The sequence below is a fragment of the Physeter macrocephalus genome, chromosome 14, assembly GCF_002837175.3.
Source record: "Physeter macrocephalus isolate SW-GA chromosome 14, ASM283717v5, whole genome shotgun sequence".
NCBI lineage: Eukaryota > Metazoa > Chordata > Mammalia > Artiodactyla > Physeteridae > Physeter > Physeter macrocephalus.
In genome coordinates, this window is record NC_041227.1 from 116,713,134 (window position 1) to 116,728,623 (window position 15,490).

At 42.9% G+C, this 15,490-nt stretch overlaps 3 protein-coding genes across 6 annotated transcripts in view; 1 reads left to right on the forward strand and 2 right to left on the reverse strand.

The window, feature by feature from the left end:
- Nucleotides 1–2,703, reverse strand: part of LOC112066579 (kelch-like protein 10) — a 9,626-nt gene extending 6,923 nt beyond the window's left edge. Inside the window, exons 1-3 of the mRNA XM_028499365.1 lie at nt 2,311–2,703; nt 828–1,445; nt 152–301 (exon numbers count right to left, since the gene is read on the reverse strand). Coding sequence (XP_028355166.1) covers nt 152–301; nt 828–1,445; nt 2,311–2,703 — 1,161 coding nt within the window. The remainder of the gene's footprint in view (nt 1–151; nt 302–827; nt 1,446–2,310) is intronic.
- Nucleotides 1–10,239, forward strand: part of KLHL11 (kelch like family member 11) — a 19,626-nt gene extending 9,387 nt beyond the window's left edge. Inside the window, exons 2-4 of one of the 4 annotated variants that reach the window (XR_003682957.2) lie at nt 4,875–6,630; nt 8,540–8,568; nt 9,341–10,239. Coding sequence is in view for 1 of the 4 variants with exons in the window: in XM_007129087.3 (XP_007129149.2) it covers nt 4,875–6,456 (1,582 nt within the window). In the remaining 3 variants the exon portion in view is untranslated. Of the gene's footprint in view, nt 1–4,874; nt 8,810–9,340 lie in introns of those variants that run through there. The other 3 variants (XR_003682958.2, XR_003682956.1, XM_007129087.3) reach the window with 3 other exon arrangements.
- A 256-nt stretch (nt 10,240–10,495) lies between these two features.
- KLHL10 (kelch like family member 10) lies at nt 10,496–15,484 on the reverse strand. The gene is made up of 5 exons (XM_007129059.3): nt 15,351–15,484; nt 13,294–13,783; nt 11,810–12,427; nt 11,134–11,283; nt 10,496–10,911 (listed from the first exon to the last, which is right to left on the reverse strand). The coding sequence occupies exons 1-5, from the start codon at nt 15,482–15,484 to the stop codon at nt 10,537–10,539; spliced, it is 1,767 nt and encodes a 588-aa protein (XP_007129121.2). The 3' UTR covers nt 10,496–10,536.
- Nucleotides 15,485–15,490: the final 6 nt, after the last annotated feature.

Genomic DNA, 15,490 nt, shown 5'->3' on the forward strand with positions numbered 1-15,490 from the left:
GGGGGGGGGGGGGCGGGAACCAGTGATTTCATACCTCCCTCTTCCACTATCTTCCATGGAAAAAAGCTTTCAAATTCTTCCCAGTGGTAGTGTAAACCTATTTGCTAACAAAATCTAGGGCTATAATTTTTGTTGTACAAAAGAAACTCACCGCATATATGTGTTCTCCATAAGCAATTACGCCTATTCCACTCCTCCTGCTTCTCATGGGTGCTATGACTGTCCACTGATTACTCTCAGCGTTGTACACTTCTGCTGTAAACAGGCATTCATTTCCGTTAAACCCGCCACATATGTAGACCTGTGTGAAGAGAGTTCCAAGATTATTAAAACTGGGGAGTAGAAAGAAAGGGTTGTGTATACGGTGGTGGCTGGGGGCAGGGGACACTTCTGATGCCAGTCTTCAGTCTGAGTTTCTTTTTTCCACATGTGCATGTATTGCTTTTTTTTTTTTTTTTTTTTGTGGTATGCGGGCCTTCCTCTGTTGTAGCCTCTCCCGCTGCGGAGCACAGGCTCCAGACGCGCAGGCCCAGCGGCCACGGCTCACGGGACCAGCCGCTCCGCGGCACGCGGGATCCTCCCCGACCGGGACACGAACCCGCATCCCCTGCATCGGCAGGCGGGCTCCCAACCACTGCGCCACCAGGGAAGCCCTGCATTGCTTTTTAATAAGTAAAATCAGAAAAGATAGTTACAAAGGGCCACTTAGTCATTTGATGAAGGAGTTAGTATTGCAAAGTGAATACTGCCACTTCTGTTTTCCATCCATTATTTCCAGGCTTGTTTGCTTTCACATCTCCTAACCCCACCTTCCCCCGGGGTCTTACCTTTCCATGGAGTGTTGTGGCACTCGCATCACTTCTCTGTTCATGCATGGGGGCAATGAGTGTCCACTGGTTGGTCTCTGGCTCATAACGTTCAGCAGTGTTGAGACGCACGTAGCCATCAAATCCTCCCATGGCGTAAATAAAATTACTGAGGACTGTCACGCTGACATAGCAACGCCTGGAGTGCATTGGGGCCACCTGGTGCCACGTTTTCTTGACTGGGTTAAAACGCTTGACACTGTTGAAATAGTCTACACTATCGAACCCCCCAATGATATAAACATAGCCTTTCAAATAAGCTGTCCCGTGGTAGGCACGAGGACACTCTTCCTCACAAGTGACATTCAGCCATCTGTCTGCCCGAGCATCATATGCCTCAATGGCATTGGTGGGGCTCCCACCACTCCAGCCACCAATTGCAAATAGGATGGCGTAGGGCAGGCGGGGCCTGGTGAGTGGGTTGGTGAAGTCAGAATTAGAAGGTCCGTTCATGTTTAGGTCATACATGGCCTTCAGTGCATTAATGATGACTGGCTTGCATTCCTCACTGTCTTTGACATAGTCATTCATCTTAACATTGTTCATGAAGTATTCAGCATGCATTAGAGCCAGGCGAACCTAAGAAGGAAATACAGAAAGTCATTCCGATGAGGTATGGTGTCTGGAAAACCCATGTCCTTAAGCCCGCAGTTTTACAGTCTCCTCTGAATGCAGTAGGGTCATGTTTTGTTTTGTTTTTGTAATTTACAGCTCACAGTTTAAATATTTGTTTTTTGGAGGTGGTATACATTGGATGCTGAGAATGAGCGAGATAGAAGCCACCTCAAATGGTCACAGAGCTAGTCCATTCCTTGGCCCCCTGGACAGGACTAGTAGACCAGAAAAAGCTGTGGTCATTGTTTAGTAATTGGATATCTATGTCTCTATATGTAAAATAACATGAATTAGCACCAAATGGCTACAATTGAGTGCAATACTCATGATCTGGTTTCTTGTCCAACTCCTATTTTGGTTGGGGAAACTCACAGAAGGAAAGGGGTGAGAGGAAGACCCTTTAGAATTCTTTTGAAGGCCTGCCCTCTCCTTTCCCCACTACCAGGGAGAATCTTGGTCAAAGAGAATATAACTGGAGCGGAAGGAACCAGCAATGCCAAGGGCAAAGAAAATTGCAAAATTCCAGAGAATAGCAGGGGATGCCTTCTGTAGATGTACATATATAAGTATATGTAAGTACAACTACAGCCTTGGAATCTGTCAAACATTCTGAGTATGGCTCTTGGGACCATCCCTCTGGGATAAATGAATCAAAAGTGAGCAATTAAGGGAATTCTCTGGCAGTCCAGTGGTTAGGACTCCACGCTTCCACTGCAGGGGCATGGGTTCCATCCCTGGTTGGGGAACTAAGATCCCACAAACCATGTGGCACGGGCAAAAAAAAAAAAAAAAAGCAATTAAGCATCCCACAGAAGAATAACTAAACAACCTTGGGAAGCAAAACTGAAATATGCTGCTTCCTATTTTGGGGGTCATGAGAAATCCATTTTAAAATGGCCTCAAATACAGCATCTTCTTGTTTGACGTTGAGCTCATCTTTCTCAATGATATCCTGAAGTTCAGTGACTGAGAGCTCTAAAAACTCTGCTGAGACTTTCACCATCTCCTCAAAATTGTGCAGTATGAACATGTAGGCCTTCTGCCTCAGCTCAGGGCAGTAGTAGTAGTCTGTGAACTTGCAGATGCCGATACAATTATCCAAACACAGCTCCGACTTGAGGAACTCACAGCAACCCCTGACAACACCCATGATGTTAAATTGGTCTGCAGCAGCCAGCAGCTTCTCCACGTTGTCTGGGGAGCTGCTGGGCCCGTGAGCCATGGCCGCTGGGCCTGCGCTCCGGAGCCTGTGCTCCGCAACGGGAGAGGCCGCAGCAGGGGGAGGCCCGCATACCACAAAAAAAAAAAAAAAAAAAGTGGAGAAGTTGGACTGGGAAGGCAGAGTATAGCGTACAGCTGTTAGGCGGACAGATTGGTTAGTGGGAGAGAATTCCCCGGCAGTCCAGTGGTTAGGACTCGGTGCTTTCACTGCCGGGGCCCGGGTTCAATCCCTGGTTGGGGAACTAAGATCCCGCAAGCTGCGAGGTGCGGCCAAAAAAAAAAAAGATAGTGGGAAAATGAAGTTTTTGCCTGACTGCTTCTGTTTTCTCAAGGCATGAGATTGGGTCATCTATTTGAGGGTGGGGTTGGGTGGGTGGATGTAGATCTGAGAGAAGAGTGGGAGGTTTGTTGAATGCAGATGGATAGAGAAGGGTCATTGCACTCATTCAAGCTACGTTTGCTTCTGTCATGTGAACTTGCATTCTTTCAGATTTACTGCTGCTTTACTGGAGAATTGGGGTGAGGAGAGGAGAGAACACCCCGGACAGTTTACTTAAAACTTGAACTTCTCTACATATGTCAGTTGCTGAGCAGCTGCCTTGTGTTTGGCACTAAGTGCCCTGCAACCATCACATCCAATCTCACCCATCAGCTCTGAGGCAGGATTCCTTACTACCTCCCCACCTCCCCCCCATATACTCTTTCTCTTGATCATACCTACCTTGCAGGCACTTACAACCTGAAGAGATAATAGGAAGTGCCCAGCATGATGCCTGTCACATGGCACATGCCTAGTATACAGTAGCTATTATTTTCATAGAGCAGTGTTTCCAAATACCTGTCCAAGGGGATACGTGTCGGCTTACCTGGAGTGCCTGCCAAAAATCAGAAGTAGGGGGTGGGGCAGCCCAGGAGTGAGTGACCCTGGCACCCAGACATGTTTGAGAGCCACTAGAGCTCTTACCACTCAACCTTGTCTTTGTTTTATGTCTGAGATGGTGTGTTCTCTGGAGAGGGTGAAGGGAGCCTGTCTTGAAATTCACCTTCATATCGCAGTCAGTTATTAAGCACAATAATCATAATAGCAAATGGTTACTGAAGTGAGAGAGGCCTGGACTGATGAAGTCATTCCTTTTTTTTTCTTTTTTGGCCATGCCAAGCGGCCTGTGGGATCTTGGTTCCCCAACCAGGGATGGAACCCGCGCCCCCTGCAGTGGAAGCACGGAGTCTTAACCACTGGACCCCAGGGAAGTCCCGATGAAGTCATTCTTACATTATTTAATGTTCTCAGTTCTGGGGACTTACTCGTTAGCAGTGGTCTCAAAGTGGCCACCCTGGGGCTGAATTCTGCCAGATTAATTTATGTGAGCAAACAACATCTAGTCAGCTACATGCCAAACTACTTTCTTTACTTTTTTAACGTGGACCATCCTACACGTTTTCTGCTGTTGTTTTATTTCCCGGCTTCTTCAGATATTTTCGTTTGCCTTTGCCTCACCTGCTTTAATGAGAACCCAGCTCGGGACAAAACCCCTGCCCCCACCCCTGGGCTACTCAGGGAGAAAGCTCTGGTGAAGAGAAGATTAAAACCTCTGACACAAAGCCTGCACCGCCATTCCCTCTGAGAGCTGACCAAACAGCCTCCCATGAGTCACAGTTCCTGTACCATGTAGCTGATGCTAAAGAAATTCTCTTCACTGAGACCCAACCTCATCTAAAAAGGGGCTGGTTGCTGGCGAAGGACTAGGGCAGGATGGCAGAGACAAGTTTGGATTGGGATTTGCCTTTGCCAAGGGCAAATTAAAGTGGAAATAAAGTATGGGACTGTTGTACTTTATTAAAGGATATGTTCTGAAACACCTTACGTAATCAAAAACTCTGTTTTGTGTGTGTGTGTGTATTATACATACTTTGTATAACATATAATACATAGAAACTATCTAATGGAAATAATTTAAAATATATCATATAAAGATGATTTTTATGTATGCTCTTAAACCTACTTTTCAGCACAATCCTTTTTAATTTGGGAGGCTATGCTTTTTTCAGGTGTTGTGCATGAAGTGAGATGAAGCTTACATTTCAGTTTGTATAATTCAGATGCTCTCAAAGTGCAGCCACATAAAATATGCACATTTGAAAATTAATCCTTTCCCTTTTTCTTGATTTTAGGTTCCTATTAATTCGTTTAAAAGAATTTTGTGGAGAATTTCTCAAGAAAAAACTTCATCTCTCTAATTGTGTGGCCATTCATAGCTTAGCTCACATGTATACTCTAAGCCAACTTGCTCTGAAAGCTGCGGATATGATACGGAGAAACTTCCACAAAGTCATTCAGGATGAGGAATTTTATACTTTACCTTTCCACCTCATTCGAGACTGGCTGTCGGACTTGGAGATCACAGTTGATTCTGAAGAGGTTCTGTTTGAAACAGTTTTGAAATGGGTTCAGAGAAATGCTGAAGAGAGAGAGAGATACTTTGAAGAACTTTTTAAATTGCTCAGATTGTCCCAGATGAAACCTACTTACCTTACTCGTCATGTCAAACCAGAGAGGCTGGTGGCCAATAATGAAGTTTGTGTCAAGTTGGTGGCCGATGCAGTGGAGAGGCATGCTCTTAGAGCCGAGAATATACAGTCTGGCACATTCCAGCATCCCGCTTCTCATGTCTCACTATTGCCTCGCTATGGGCAAAACATGGACGTGATCATGGTTATTGGAGGCGTGTCAGAAGGAGGGGACTATTTAAGTGAATGTGTGGGATATTTTGTCGATGAGGACAGATGGGTAAACCTACCCCATATTCATAATCACCTTGATGGACATGCTGTTGCAGTAACAGAATCCTACGTGTATGTTGCTGGGTCGATGGAACCAGGGTTTGCTAAAACTGTGGAAAGGTATAACCCGAACTTGAATACCTGGGAACACGTTTGTAGTCTGATGACAAGGAAGCATTCTTTTGGACTAACAGAAGTCAAAGGGAAGCTATACAGCATTGGAGGACATGGCAACTTCAGTCCTGGTTTTAAAGATGTGACTGTTTATAATCCCGAGCTCGATAAATGGCACAACTTGGAATCGGCACCAAAGATTCTTCGAGATGTTAAAGCACTAGCCATTGAAGACCGGTTTGTGTACATCGCTGCCCGCACTCCTGTGGACCGGGACACTGAAGATGGATTGAAGGCTGTCATCACTTGTTACGATACGGAGACTCGACAGTGGCAAGATGTGGAATCTTTGCCACTTATTGACAATTACTGCTTTTTCCAAATGTCTGTGGTCAATTCAAACTTTTATCAGACAGCCTCATGCTGTCCCAAGAGTTATTCTTTAGAAAATGAAGAGGCAGTAAGAAAAATTGCCAGCCAAGTTTCTGATGAGATCCTTGAAAGCTTACCTCCAGAAGTCCTAAGCATCGAAGGAGCGGCCATTTGCTATTACAAAGATGACGTTTTCATTATTGGAGGCTGGAAAAACAGTGATGATATTGACAAACAGTATCGGAAAGAAGCTTACCGATATTGTGCTGAGAGAAAGAGGTGGATGCTTCTTCCTCCCATGCCACAGCCTCGTTGTAGAGCCACTGCCTGCCATGTGAGAATCCCATACCGTTACTTGCATGGCACTCAGAGATATCCTATGCCTCAAAACTTAATGTGGCAGAAGGACCGGATCAGACAGATGCAAGAAATACATCGACACGCCCTAAACATGCGACGAGTGCCGAGCTCTCAGATAGAATGCTAGGTTCTCTGATACGTGCAGCTCAAAACAGTTATACCTGTTCACGAGGCTGAAGATACCCAGACTGTCACTTGAAAAAGTGTGTCGATAACTTATTTTCTACATGAACTGATTATCGCCCCATATAAAGGAAATACAGTCAAAAACTGAAGAATGGGAAGATCAATTCAATACATGGTAATTTTTGTTAGTTTGCAGTCTTTATCCGTCTTTGGTTTGCGTGTGTGTTAGCTGAATAAGATCTTATTAAAGATAAGTGGAAAAACCAGGTGTAGTTACTGTGTCTGCCAGCAAGTTGTAACTCCCTTGTCTTAGGGTCTTACGTTTTGAACATGCTTTAAGCACCAGTTATATTTGCACATTTACTTTGATAATCTTTTTCATTTTTTTCCCGAATGGTTGGTTTTGACAAGATCAGAATTTATGCATTGAGCTGTCACCTACAGGAGGTATGTGCAATAGTGAGATTGAAATTTGAAGGAAAAAGCACAATAGTTCAGCAAGATGATTTCAGAATGTTTGCACTGATACTTTTTTGTATTTGTTTATCTACAAATGCTATCTTGTTTATTTCTAGAAGAGATGATGGATGAGAAATTTGTGATTGGCTCATGCATGTTTTGAGTATTTTTCATTTCTTTAGCAACTGTTACAAACTTCAAGTCATCACTCTGAGACAATGGTAGTTGGCAAGAGTACTGATCTTTAGCTGATTGATTGAATACAGAGGAAGTTATATCTGTGGAATTTGTTTCTCTAAGAAGAAAAGTATTATTAGTTTAGAGTAAGAAATCAAAGGCACTGAAAAATTTAAAAACACTTTTTTCGGGAGTTGCAGGCTTATTTGAAGATAAATTAATGAGTAAATAATGCCAATGACAATCGACACAATGCCTTCAATTTTAAATCTTGCCCTGATGCATATTGTATGGAATCCTTACCATTCCTTTCTAAAAGAAACTTTTTTCAAAATGGGAAGGAAGTAACAATTTAGAGAAATGTTGCTGAAGAGAAGCCTTATAATTTCTCAGCCTGGATTATTACAGTGTTTTATCCAGTTGCCCTAGACTTTCATTGGAACTTTGCCTGAGCCTAGAATACTACATTTGGGCGCATAATTATGGCTCTTAAAAATCTATCACTATGGTTATCTTTTATTTATTTTTATGCATTCTTCTGATACTCTTATCTGCGCCCAGGCTTTATGCAAATTAGCACTTAGGTTGACTTTTAGCATTCAGTTAGCATAAGGGACTCCTGCTCTAACAGTCTGAAATGTGGGTCCAGTATACTTTTCTTGTTTCTTTCAGAATGTCTCTACCTTCTTAGACATTCTGGAATACCATTCTAGAAGGTGAATTCCAAGTACAGTGATTTTTTTTTTTTTCCCTAGTCCATTATAGTTAATCTTATTAGTTGGATCAAACATCAAAAGGAAAAAAAAGCACAACCAGGAATTTTGGCTCTCAGTGTGCTTGCTGTGAGACTATTAATGTTTAGCCCTTGGACTCTACCCTAAGAACTTAACTGAAATTTCTGAATTGGTATCCCTGCCTAGGACAAAGTTTTTCAATAATGTGTTGGAAATCTGCTTTAAAACCATTTAGTTTAGGCTGGGGTAGGGATGGGAGACTGCAAGTCTATTTCTATATGAGGATATATTATCCTACCCCACCTCTGCTGTTTTCTTAATTTCCATTTATTTGTAGTTATTTTAATAAAAGCTATTTGGATTCTGAGAAGTGCTAAGTAGTTGTGAGAGGTCTATGCAAGTAAGACAGAAAAGTTCATTGAATGAAGTTCTCATTTCTCTCTGATAGACTGTGCCAGCAAACTGCCTTTTCTTGGTGCTGTTGAAATAATTTAGTAGCTCACTAAGGTGCCGGTTTCTCTCCAGAAGGGTGTAAGGATTTTGATTGCCTTTTTTTTTTTTTGGTCTCAGAGTTGTCTTCTGAGACAGTCATTACCAAGTTATTTGTAGGGTTATCTTTTTTTCACGTGATGTGGCGGAAGTCATAACTCATAAGATTTAGGTATAATCTGGTTTTGAAAACGTGATTGAAACTGTTGTTTTTTAACTCGGCAGGCAGCCTAGGCCATGGCTGGAAAAAGAGGGTAAGTCCTTCCTTGCATGATGATGTGTGCAGGGTCCCTGACTACTGAATTCCTAATTTTCATATTTGAATTCACATGTGTGATTTCACATCAGTAACTTGTGTTTCTGAAATATCCTGACTAACTTGTTAATAAGGAAAGAAACCAGATTTGCTTAAATCTGTTCAAGGCTGACATTCTGAAATTCTAAACTGGAGATAACTTCCCGCAGTATTTGGAAAGGTTCTGATTATGATGACCAGCCTAAAATGGCTCTTTGGGAAAGAAATTTCCTTTTTGATGAAAACTTAAAGATTGTGTTTGATAATTTAAGCAGTTAAAAATACAGCTTTAAAAAGACAGTTTAATATGTATTCAAGCAAACCTTTTTTGCTTTTGTTATTCTTTTGTAGAAGGAAAAGAGAGGAATTGATTGTACCAAAAAGTAATAACTATACATAACTTTGAGTGAGGCTGCTTATATCTTAGAATGGATATCCTTTAACTATACCTACCCCACCACAGTTAAAAAAAAAAAAATCAGTGTATATATTGAGAATGTCAGTCATGAGCTTAGTGTTTAAGTAATACATCTCACTTGCAGGTGTTTGCATGATTAGTCTTGTGTATCTTGATACCCAACTTTGCTTTTGCTGTGCCAATTCAAAACTACTTTGCTAAAAAAAAAAAAAAAAAAAACCTCAAAATTCATTGACATCAGTTTTGTCTTGATTACTTGATTTTGTTTTGTATTTCTGGGACCAAAAAACTTTTGAAATCTTTTTTTACGTAGGACAGAAGTTTGAAGCTGGAAAGAGAGTGTTTATGGCAGATTTCTGTTCTTTTGTATATTAAACTCTTCAGGCTGCTGGTAAGGCAGTTTCTAGGGCACACTTTTTTTCCTCTTTATGTTTCTTGCTAGTGTAGACGTGGTATATTTTAGTTACTTGGCCTAATCAAGCATAACCAAAGGGAGGTTTTTTTGTACTTGCCTCAAACTAAGTGTATCGTCCACATTTCACGTCTTTTCCAAATATGTAGAATTGTGAAGCAAGTTCTCTGCCTACACTAGAAACATAGGGTGTTTATAGGTTGTCATTTAAGTGTAGAATATTTGGAGAAACAATTCAGCCTCTCCTTTCTTAAACTGTTAAACATTCTGTCACAGTTTATCACTCCAGTTTGTTACTTTCTTGAGAATAGTCCATTTTTGTTTTTGTTATAATGCGTACGTTATAATATGTTTTGGCCATTGGAAACAAAACAGCTCAGAGTCGTGATGTAATACAATAACAACAACATAATCGTCATTTTGCTTCAAGGAATTTAATTAGATAGCCAAATAACCACTCTTTGTTGATTACCTTTGTAGGGCTTTTGTCTTACTCTCCATGACCATTACTGGAAATGTCTGACAGTGAAGCACATACAATAGAGCACTTGTTAACTTAATCCTCCTGCATAATGCAGTCGTGAAAAGTAGTGCTTGCTACATGGTTGAAGATCTTATGATCCATGTGCTGGGGCTCTTTGAGTTATTTGTAAAATAAATATTTAGTTCCAGTTGATATAGTGAGTTTTCTGGGCTAACAGTATCAAGCCCTTATCTACTGCAAGTATAATCTGAGTGCCCCCCCTTTAAGTCAGAGGAGATGTAGAATCTAGGACACTTTGAGACATTACATTGTAAAATAGCTTGTTTTATGTTCCTAAAGTTATCTTGTTCTGTGTTATAGCTACTAATCATCTCAATGTAAGTTTTAAATAAATGTATTTCTTTAGAGCTGATTTGCACTGTGATTTTTCCTTTTTAATTCTGCACCATTGAATAGCATTGCTTTCTTCCTCCCCTCTTATTCCCTTCAGTCATGCAACCCTTGGCTCCCTTAAATTGAACACCTTCCAATACTCTTACAAGTTTAAACACTGCATTTATTTAAAAGAAAGAATTCTTATTGCTTAGACTTTTTATTAGCTAAATGAAGAGGCTCATACAGGTAGGGTACTTGTCGAGGCGGAATACTTCACTTCATCACGCAGTGCTAATCCTGTGAAGTTGTCTCGTCTAGCTGCGTATTCCCCAACATTGGCCAGCCCTGGTACCACACAGCAGCTCAGAGCACTGCGGTATATACTCATGTCATGAGCATCATACCACTCTTCGGTCTTTTCATCATAGCACTCAACGTTAAAGGTGGTGGTAAAGCCATTAAAACCACCCACCACAAACAAGAGGTCGTCTACCACCTCGATACCAAAATTGCTACGAGGATTAAACATAGTGGGGATCATGTGCCAAGTATTAGCCACTGGGCTGTAGGCTTCTGCACTCCTAAGTCGATTAGCTCCGTCAAAGCCGCCTACCTGTGGAGAGCAGAGGAAACACAGCTGGCTGTTAACCATCGCTTCTGTTTGCTGAGGATGCCCTCTTTTGGGGGGGGGGGGGGGCGGGAACCAGTGATTTCATACCTCCCTCTTCCACTATCTTCCATGGAAAAAAGCTTTCAAATTCTTCCCAGTGGTAGTGTAAACCTATTTGCTAACAAAATCTAGGGCTATAATTTTTGTTGTACAAAAGAAACTCACCGCATATATGTGTTCTCCATAAGCAATTACGCCTATTCCACTCCTCCTGCTTCTCATGGGTGCTATGACTGTCCACTGATTACTCTCAGCGTTGTACACTTCTGCTGTAAACAGGCATTCATTTCCGTTAAACCCGCCACATATGTAGACCTGTGTGAAGAGAGTTCCAAGATTATTAAAACTGGGGAGTAGAAAGAAAGGGTTGTGTATACGGTGGTGGCTGGGGGCAGGGGACACTTCTGATGCCAGTCTTCAGTCTGAGTTTCTTTTTTCCACATGTGCATGTATTGCTTTTTTTTTTTTTTTTTTTTGTGGTATGCGGGCCTTCCTCTGTTGTAGCCTCTCCCGCTGCGGAGCACAGGCTCCAGACGCGCAGGCCCAGCGGCCACGGCTCACGGGACCAGCCGCTCCGCGGCACGCGGGATCCTCCCCGACCGGGACACGAACCCGCATCCCCTGCATCGGCAGGCGGGCTCCCAACCACTGCGCCACCAGGGAAGCCCTGCATTGCTTTTTAATAAGTAAAATCAGAAAAGATAGTTACAAAGGGCCACTTAGTCATTTGATGAAGGAGTTAGTATTGCAAAGTGAATACTGCCACTTCTGTTTTCCATCCATTATTTCCAGGCTTGTTTGCTTTCACATCTCCTAACCCCACCTTCCCCCGGGGTCTTACCTTTCCATGGAGTGTTGTGGCACTCGCATCACTTCTCTGTTCATGCATGGGGGCAATGAGTGTCCACTGGTTGGTCTCTGGCTCATAACGTTCAGCAGTGTTGAGACGCACGTAGCCATCAAATCCTCCCATGGCGTAAATAAAATTACTGAGGACTGTCACGCTGACATAGCAACGCCTGGAGTGCATTGGGGCCACCTGGTGCCACGTTTTCTTGACTGGGTTAAAACGCTTGACACTGTTGAAATAGTCTACACTATCGAACCCCCCAATGATATAAACATAGCCTTTCAAATAAGCTGTCCCGTGGTAGGCACGAGGACACTCTTCCTCACAAGTGACATTCAGCCATCTGTCTGCCCGAGCATCATATGCCTCAATGGCATTGGTGGGGCTCCCACCACTCCAGCCACCAATTGCAAATAGGATGGCGTAGGGCAGGCGGGGCCTGGTGAGTGGGTTGGTGAAGTCAGAATTAGAAGGTCCGTTCATGTTTAGGTCATACATGGCCTTCAGTGCATTAATGATGACTGGCTTGCATTCCTCACTGTCTTTGACATAGTCATTCATCTTAACATTGTTCATGAAGTATTCAGCATGCATTAGAGCCAGGCGAACCTAAGAAGGAAATACAGAAAGTCATTCCGATGAGGTATGGTGTCTGGAAAACCCATGTCCTTAAGCCCGCAGTTTTACAGTCTCCTCTGAATGCAGTAGGGTCATGTTTTGTTTTGTTTTTGTAATTTACAGCTCACAGTTTAAATATTTGTTTTTTGGAGGTGGTATACATTGGATGCTGAGAATGAGCGAGATAGAAGCCACCTCAAATGGTCACAGAGCTAGTCCATTCCTTGGCCCCCTGGACAGGACTAGTAGACCAGAAAAAGCTGTGGTCATTGTTTAGTAATTGGATATCTATGTCTCTATATGTAAAATAACATGAATTAGCACCAAATGGCTACAATTGAGTGCAATACTCATGATCTGGTTTCTTGTCCAACTCCTATTTTGGTTGGGGAAACTCACAGAAGGAAAGGGGTGAGAGGAAGACCCTTTAGAATTCTTTTGAAGGCCTGCCCTCTCCTTTCCCCACTACCAGGGAGAATCTTGGTCAAAGAGAATATAACTGGAGCGGAAGGAACCAGCAATGCCAAGGGCAAAGAAAATTGCAAAATTCCAGAGAATAGCAGGGGATGCCTTCTGTAGATGTACATATATAAGTATATGTAAGTACAACTACAGCCTTGGAATCTGTCAAACATTCTGAGTATGGCTCTTGGGACCATCCCTCTGGGATAAATGAATCAAAAGTGAGCAATTAAGGGAATTCTCTGGCAGTCCAGTGGTTAGGACTCCACGCTTCCACTGCAGGGGCATGGGTTCCATCCCTGGTTGGGGAACTAAGATCCCACAAACCATGTGGCACGGGCAAAAAAAAAAAAAAAAAAGCAATTAAGCATCCCACAGAAGAATAACTAAACAACCTTGGGAAGCAAAACTGAAATATGCTGCTTCCTATTTTGGGGGTCATGAGAAATCCATTTTAAAATGGCCTCAAATACAGCATCTTCTTGTTTGACGTTGAGCTCATCTTTCTCAATGATATCCTGAAGTTCAGTGACTGAGAGCTCTAAAAACTCTGCTGAGACTTTCACCATCTCCTCAAAATTGTGCAGTATGAACATGTAGGCCTTCTGCCTCAGCTCAGGGCAGTAGTAGTAGTCTGTGAACTTGCAGATGCCGATACAATTATCCAAACACAGCTCCGACTTGAGGAACTCACAGCAACCCCTGACAACACCCATGATGTTAAATTGGTCTGCAGCAGCCAGCAGCTTCTCCACGTTGTCTGGTGTGATGGGGATGGTCCGGGTGTACGCATATTCGATAATTAGCTTCATCATGTCGGGGGAAATGCCAGGGATGTTGTATACCTTCTTTTCAGTGTTGTTCCAGCCACTTGTAAACAGAGCTCTGGAAGAAAGAAAGAAACTAGCAGTCACTGAAATCTTTCTCTCTAGTTTGCCATGTTCCCTCCCCCCGGCCACCTTCTCTTTTTGTGGAAAATTTGGACATTTTCCAAATAGTGTGCACAATAAGTAAATTGGAAATAAATTGGCGTGAGGAAGCGGGGGTAGGAGGGTAGGTTTTAAACAGTGGTCAAGAGAACCTTTCCAAGAACTTTGACTTTGGTCACTTTTTTTTTTTTTTTTTTTTTTTGCGGTACGCGGGCCTCTCACTGTCGCGGCCTCTCCCGTTGCGGAGCACCTCACGCTGCGGAGCACAGGCTCCGGACGCGCAGGCTCAGCGGCCATGGCTCACGGGCCCAGCCGCTCCGCGGCATGTGGGACCTTCCCGGACCGGGGCACGAACCCGTGTCCCCTGCATCGGCAGGCGGACTCTCAACCACTGCACCACCAGGGAAGCCCTATACATTGTTTTATTTCCAGTACCTGTCACAAAATAGGCACTCAAAAAATAATTATTGAATGAGTAAAATGACTACTGTTCCACAACAACTTATTGCGTCCCTACCATGTAGCTAGGTACTTCTCTAGGTGTTGCAGAGGACAGAAGCCCCTACCCTAATATATTTTTCCTTCCTTTTTCTAGGAAGTTTAAGGGAATGTGGGCTCAGAGATCAAATTCTCTAGAGAAGAGGTCTGAAAACCTACAGCCTCTCGGCCAAATTCAGCCCAACTCTTGTTTTTGTACTGCACATGAGCTAAGAATATTTTTTACATTTTTAAATGGGGACAAAATATTTTGTGACACCTGGAAATTAAATTCAAATTTCGGTTTTCATAATTTTATTGGAACACAGCCATGCCCTTTCATTTAGTATTGTCTATGGCTGCTTTCCTACTAAAGGCAGAGTGGAGTAGTTGTGACAGAGACTGTATGGCCTGCAAAGCTTAAAATAGTCACTATTTGGTCTTTTTGTATACCCTGCTCTAGGTCTAGATGAATGAGAATTTCTAGCAACGGGCGGCACGCACTTATCATATCTTCATTGCAACTGAGTACTCAAATATTTTCAGCTCATGAACAAAATAGGTCTTTTACTTCCTGGGTTACAATAGTTTTGGCTCAAACTCCCTTTTTCTTCTGAAAAATATTTCCTTGGTTCTTTCCCCTCATCCCCCTTCCCCCCCTCTCAGTCCTTGTTAATTTGTCACCCTGTTTGAGATAGTCTCAGATAGGGGCTTAAGGGGTGACTGAAGTGGCACTGTCATCTAAGTTTAAGTAGGAAATCCACTACAGGTGTCCAACCTTCCCAAAGGTTGGTTTGGGTGAAAATCAAAGAAAAAAAGCATCTGGCCCACCAATAGTTGGTTGAAATCTAGTTGAAAACGAGACAGAAGAGGCTCTGGCCCTAGCTGTGCCTCTTCAGAAGACAAAGGAGCCAGTCTACAGGAGCCCAGGGCTTTGACCGTGTCCCTAAACTTAAGATAATGGGGTGGGAAATATGAAATGAACCAAAATGTCTCAGAATGAGCCCCATTCCCCCTTTTGGCTTAGTCCAGCAACCCTGTTATACCTAAAGTAGGAACTGCAGCTACAGAGGATGTTCTTGTGGGCATTGAACTCAAAGCCATTGACCTTGATGACCACGTCGCAGAGCTTGCCCTCTAGCCTAAGCTCGTTGAAGATCTCACAGGTCATTGCACTCATCTTCCT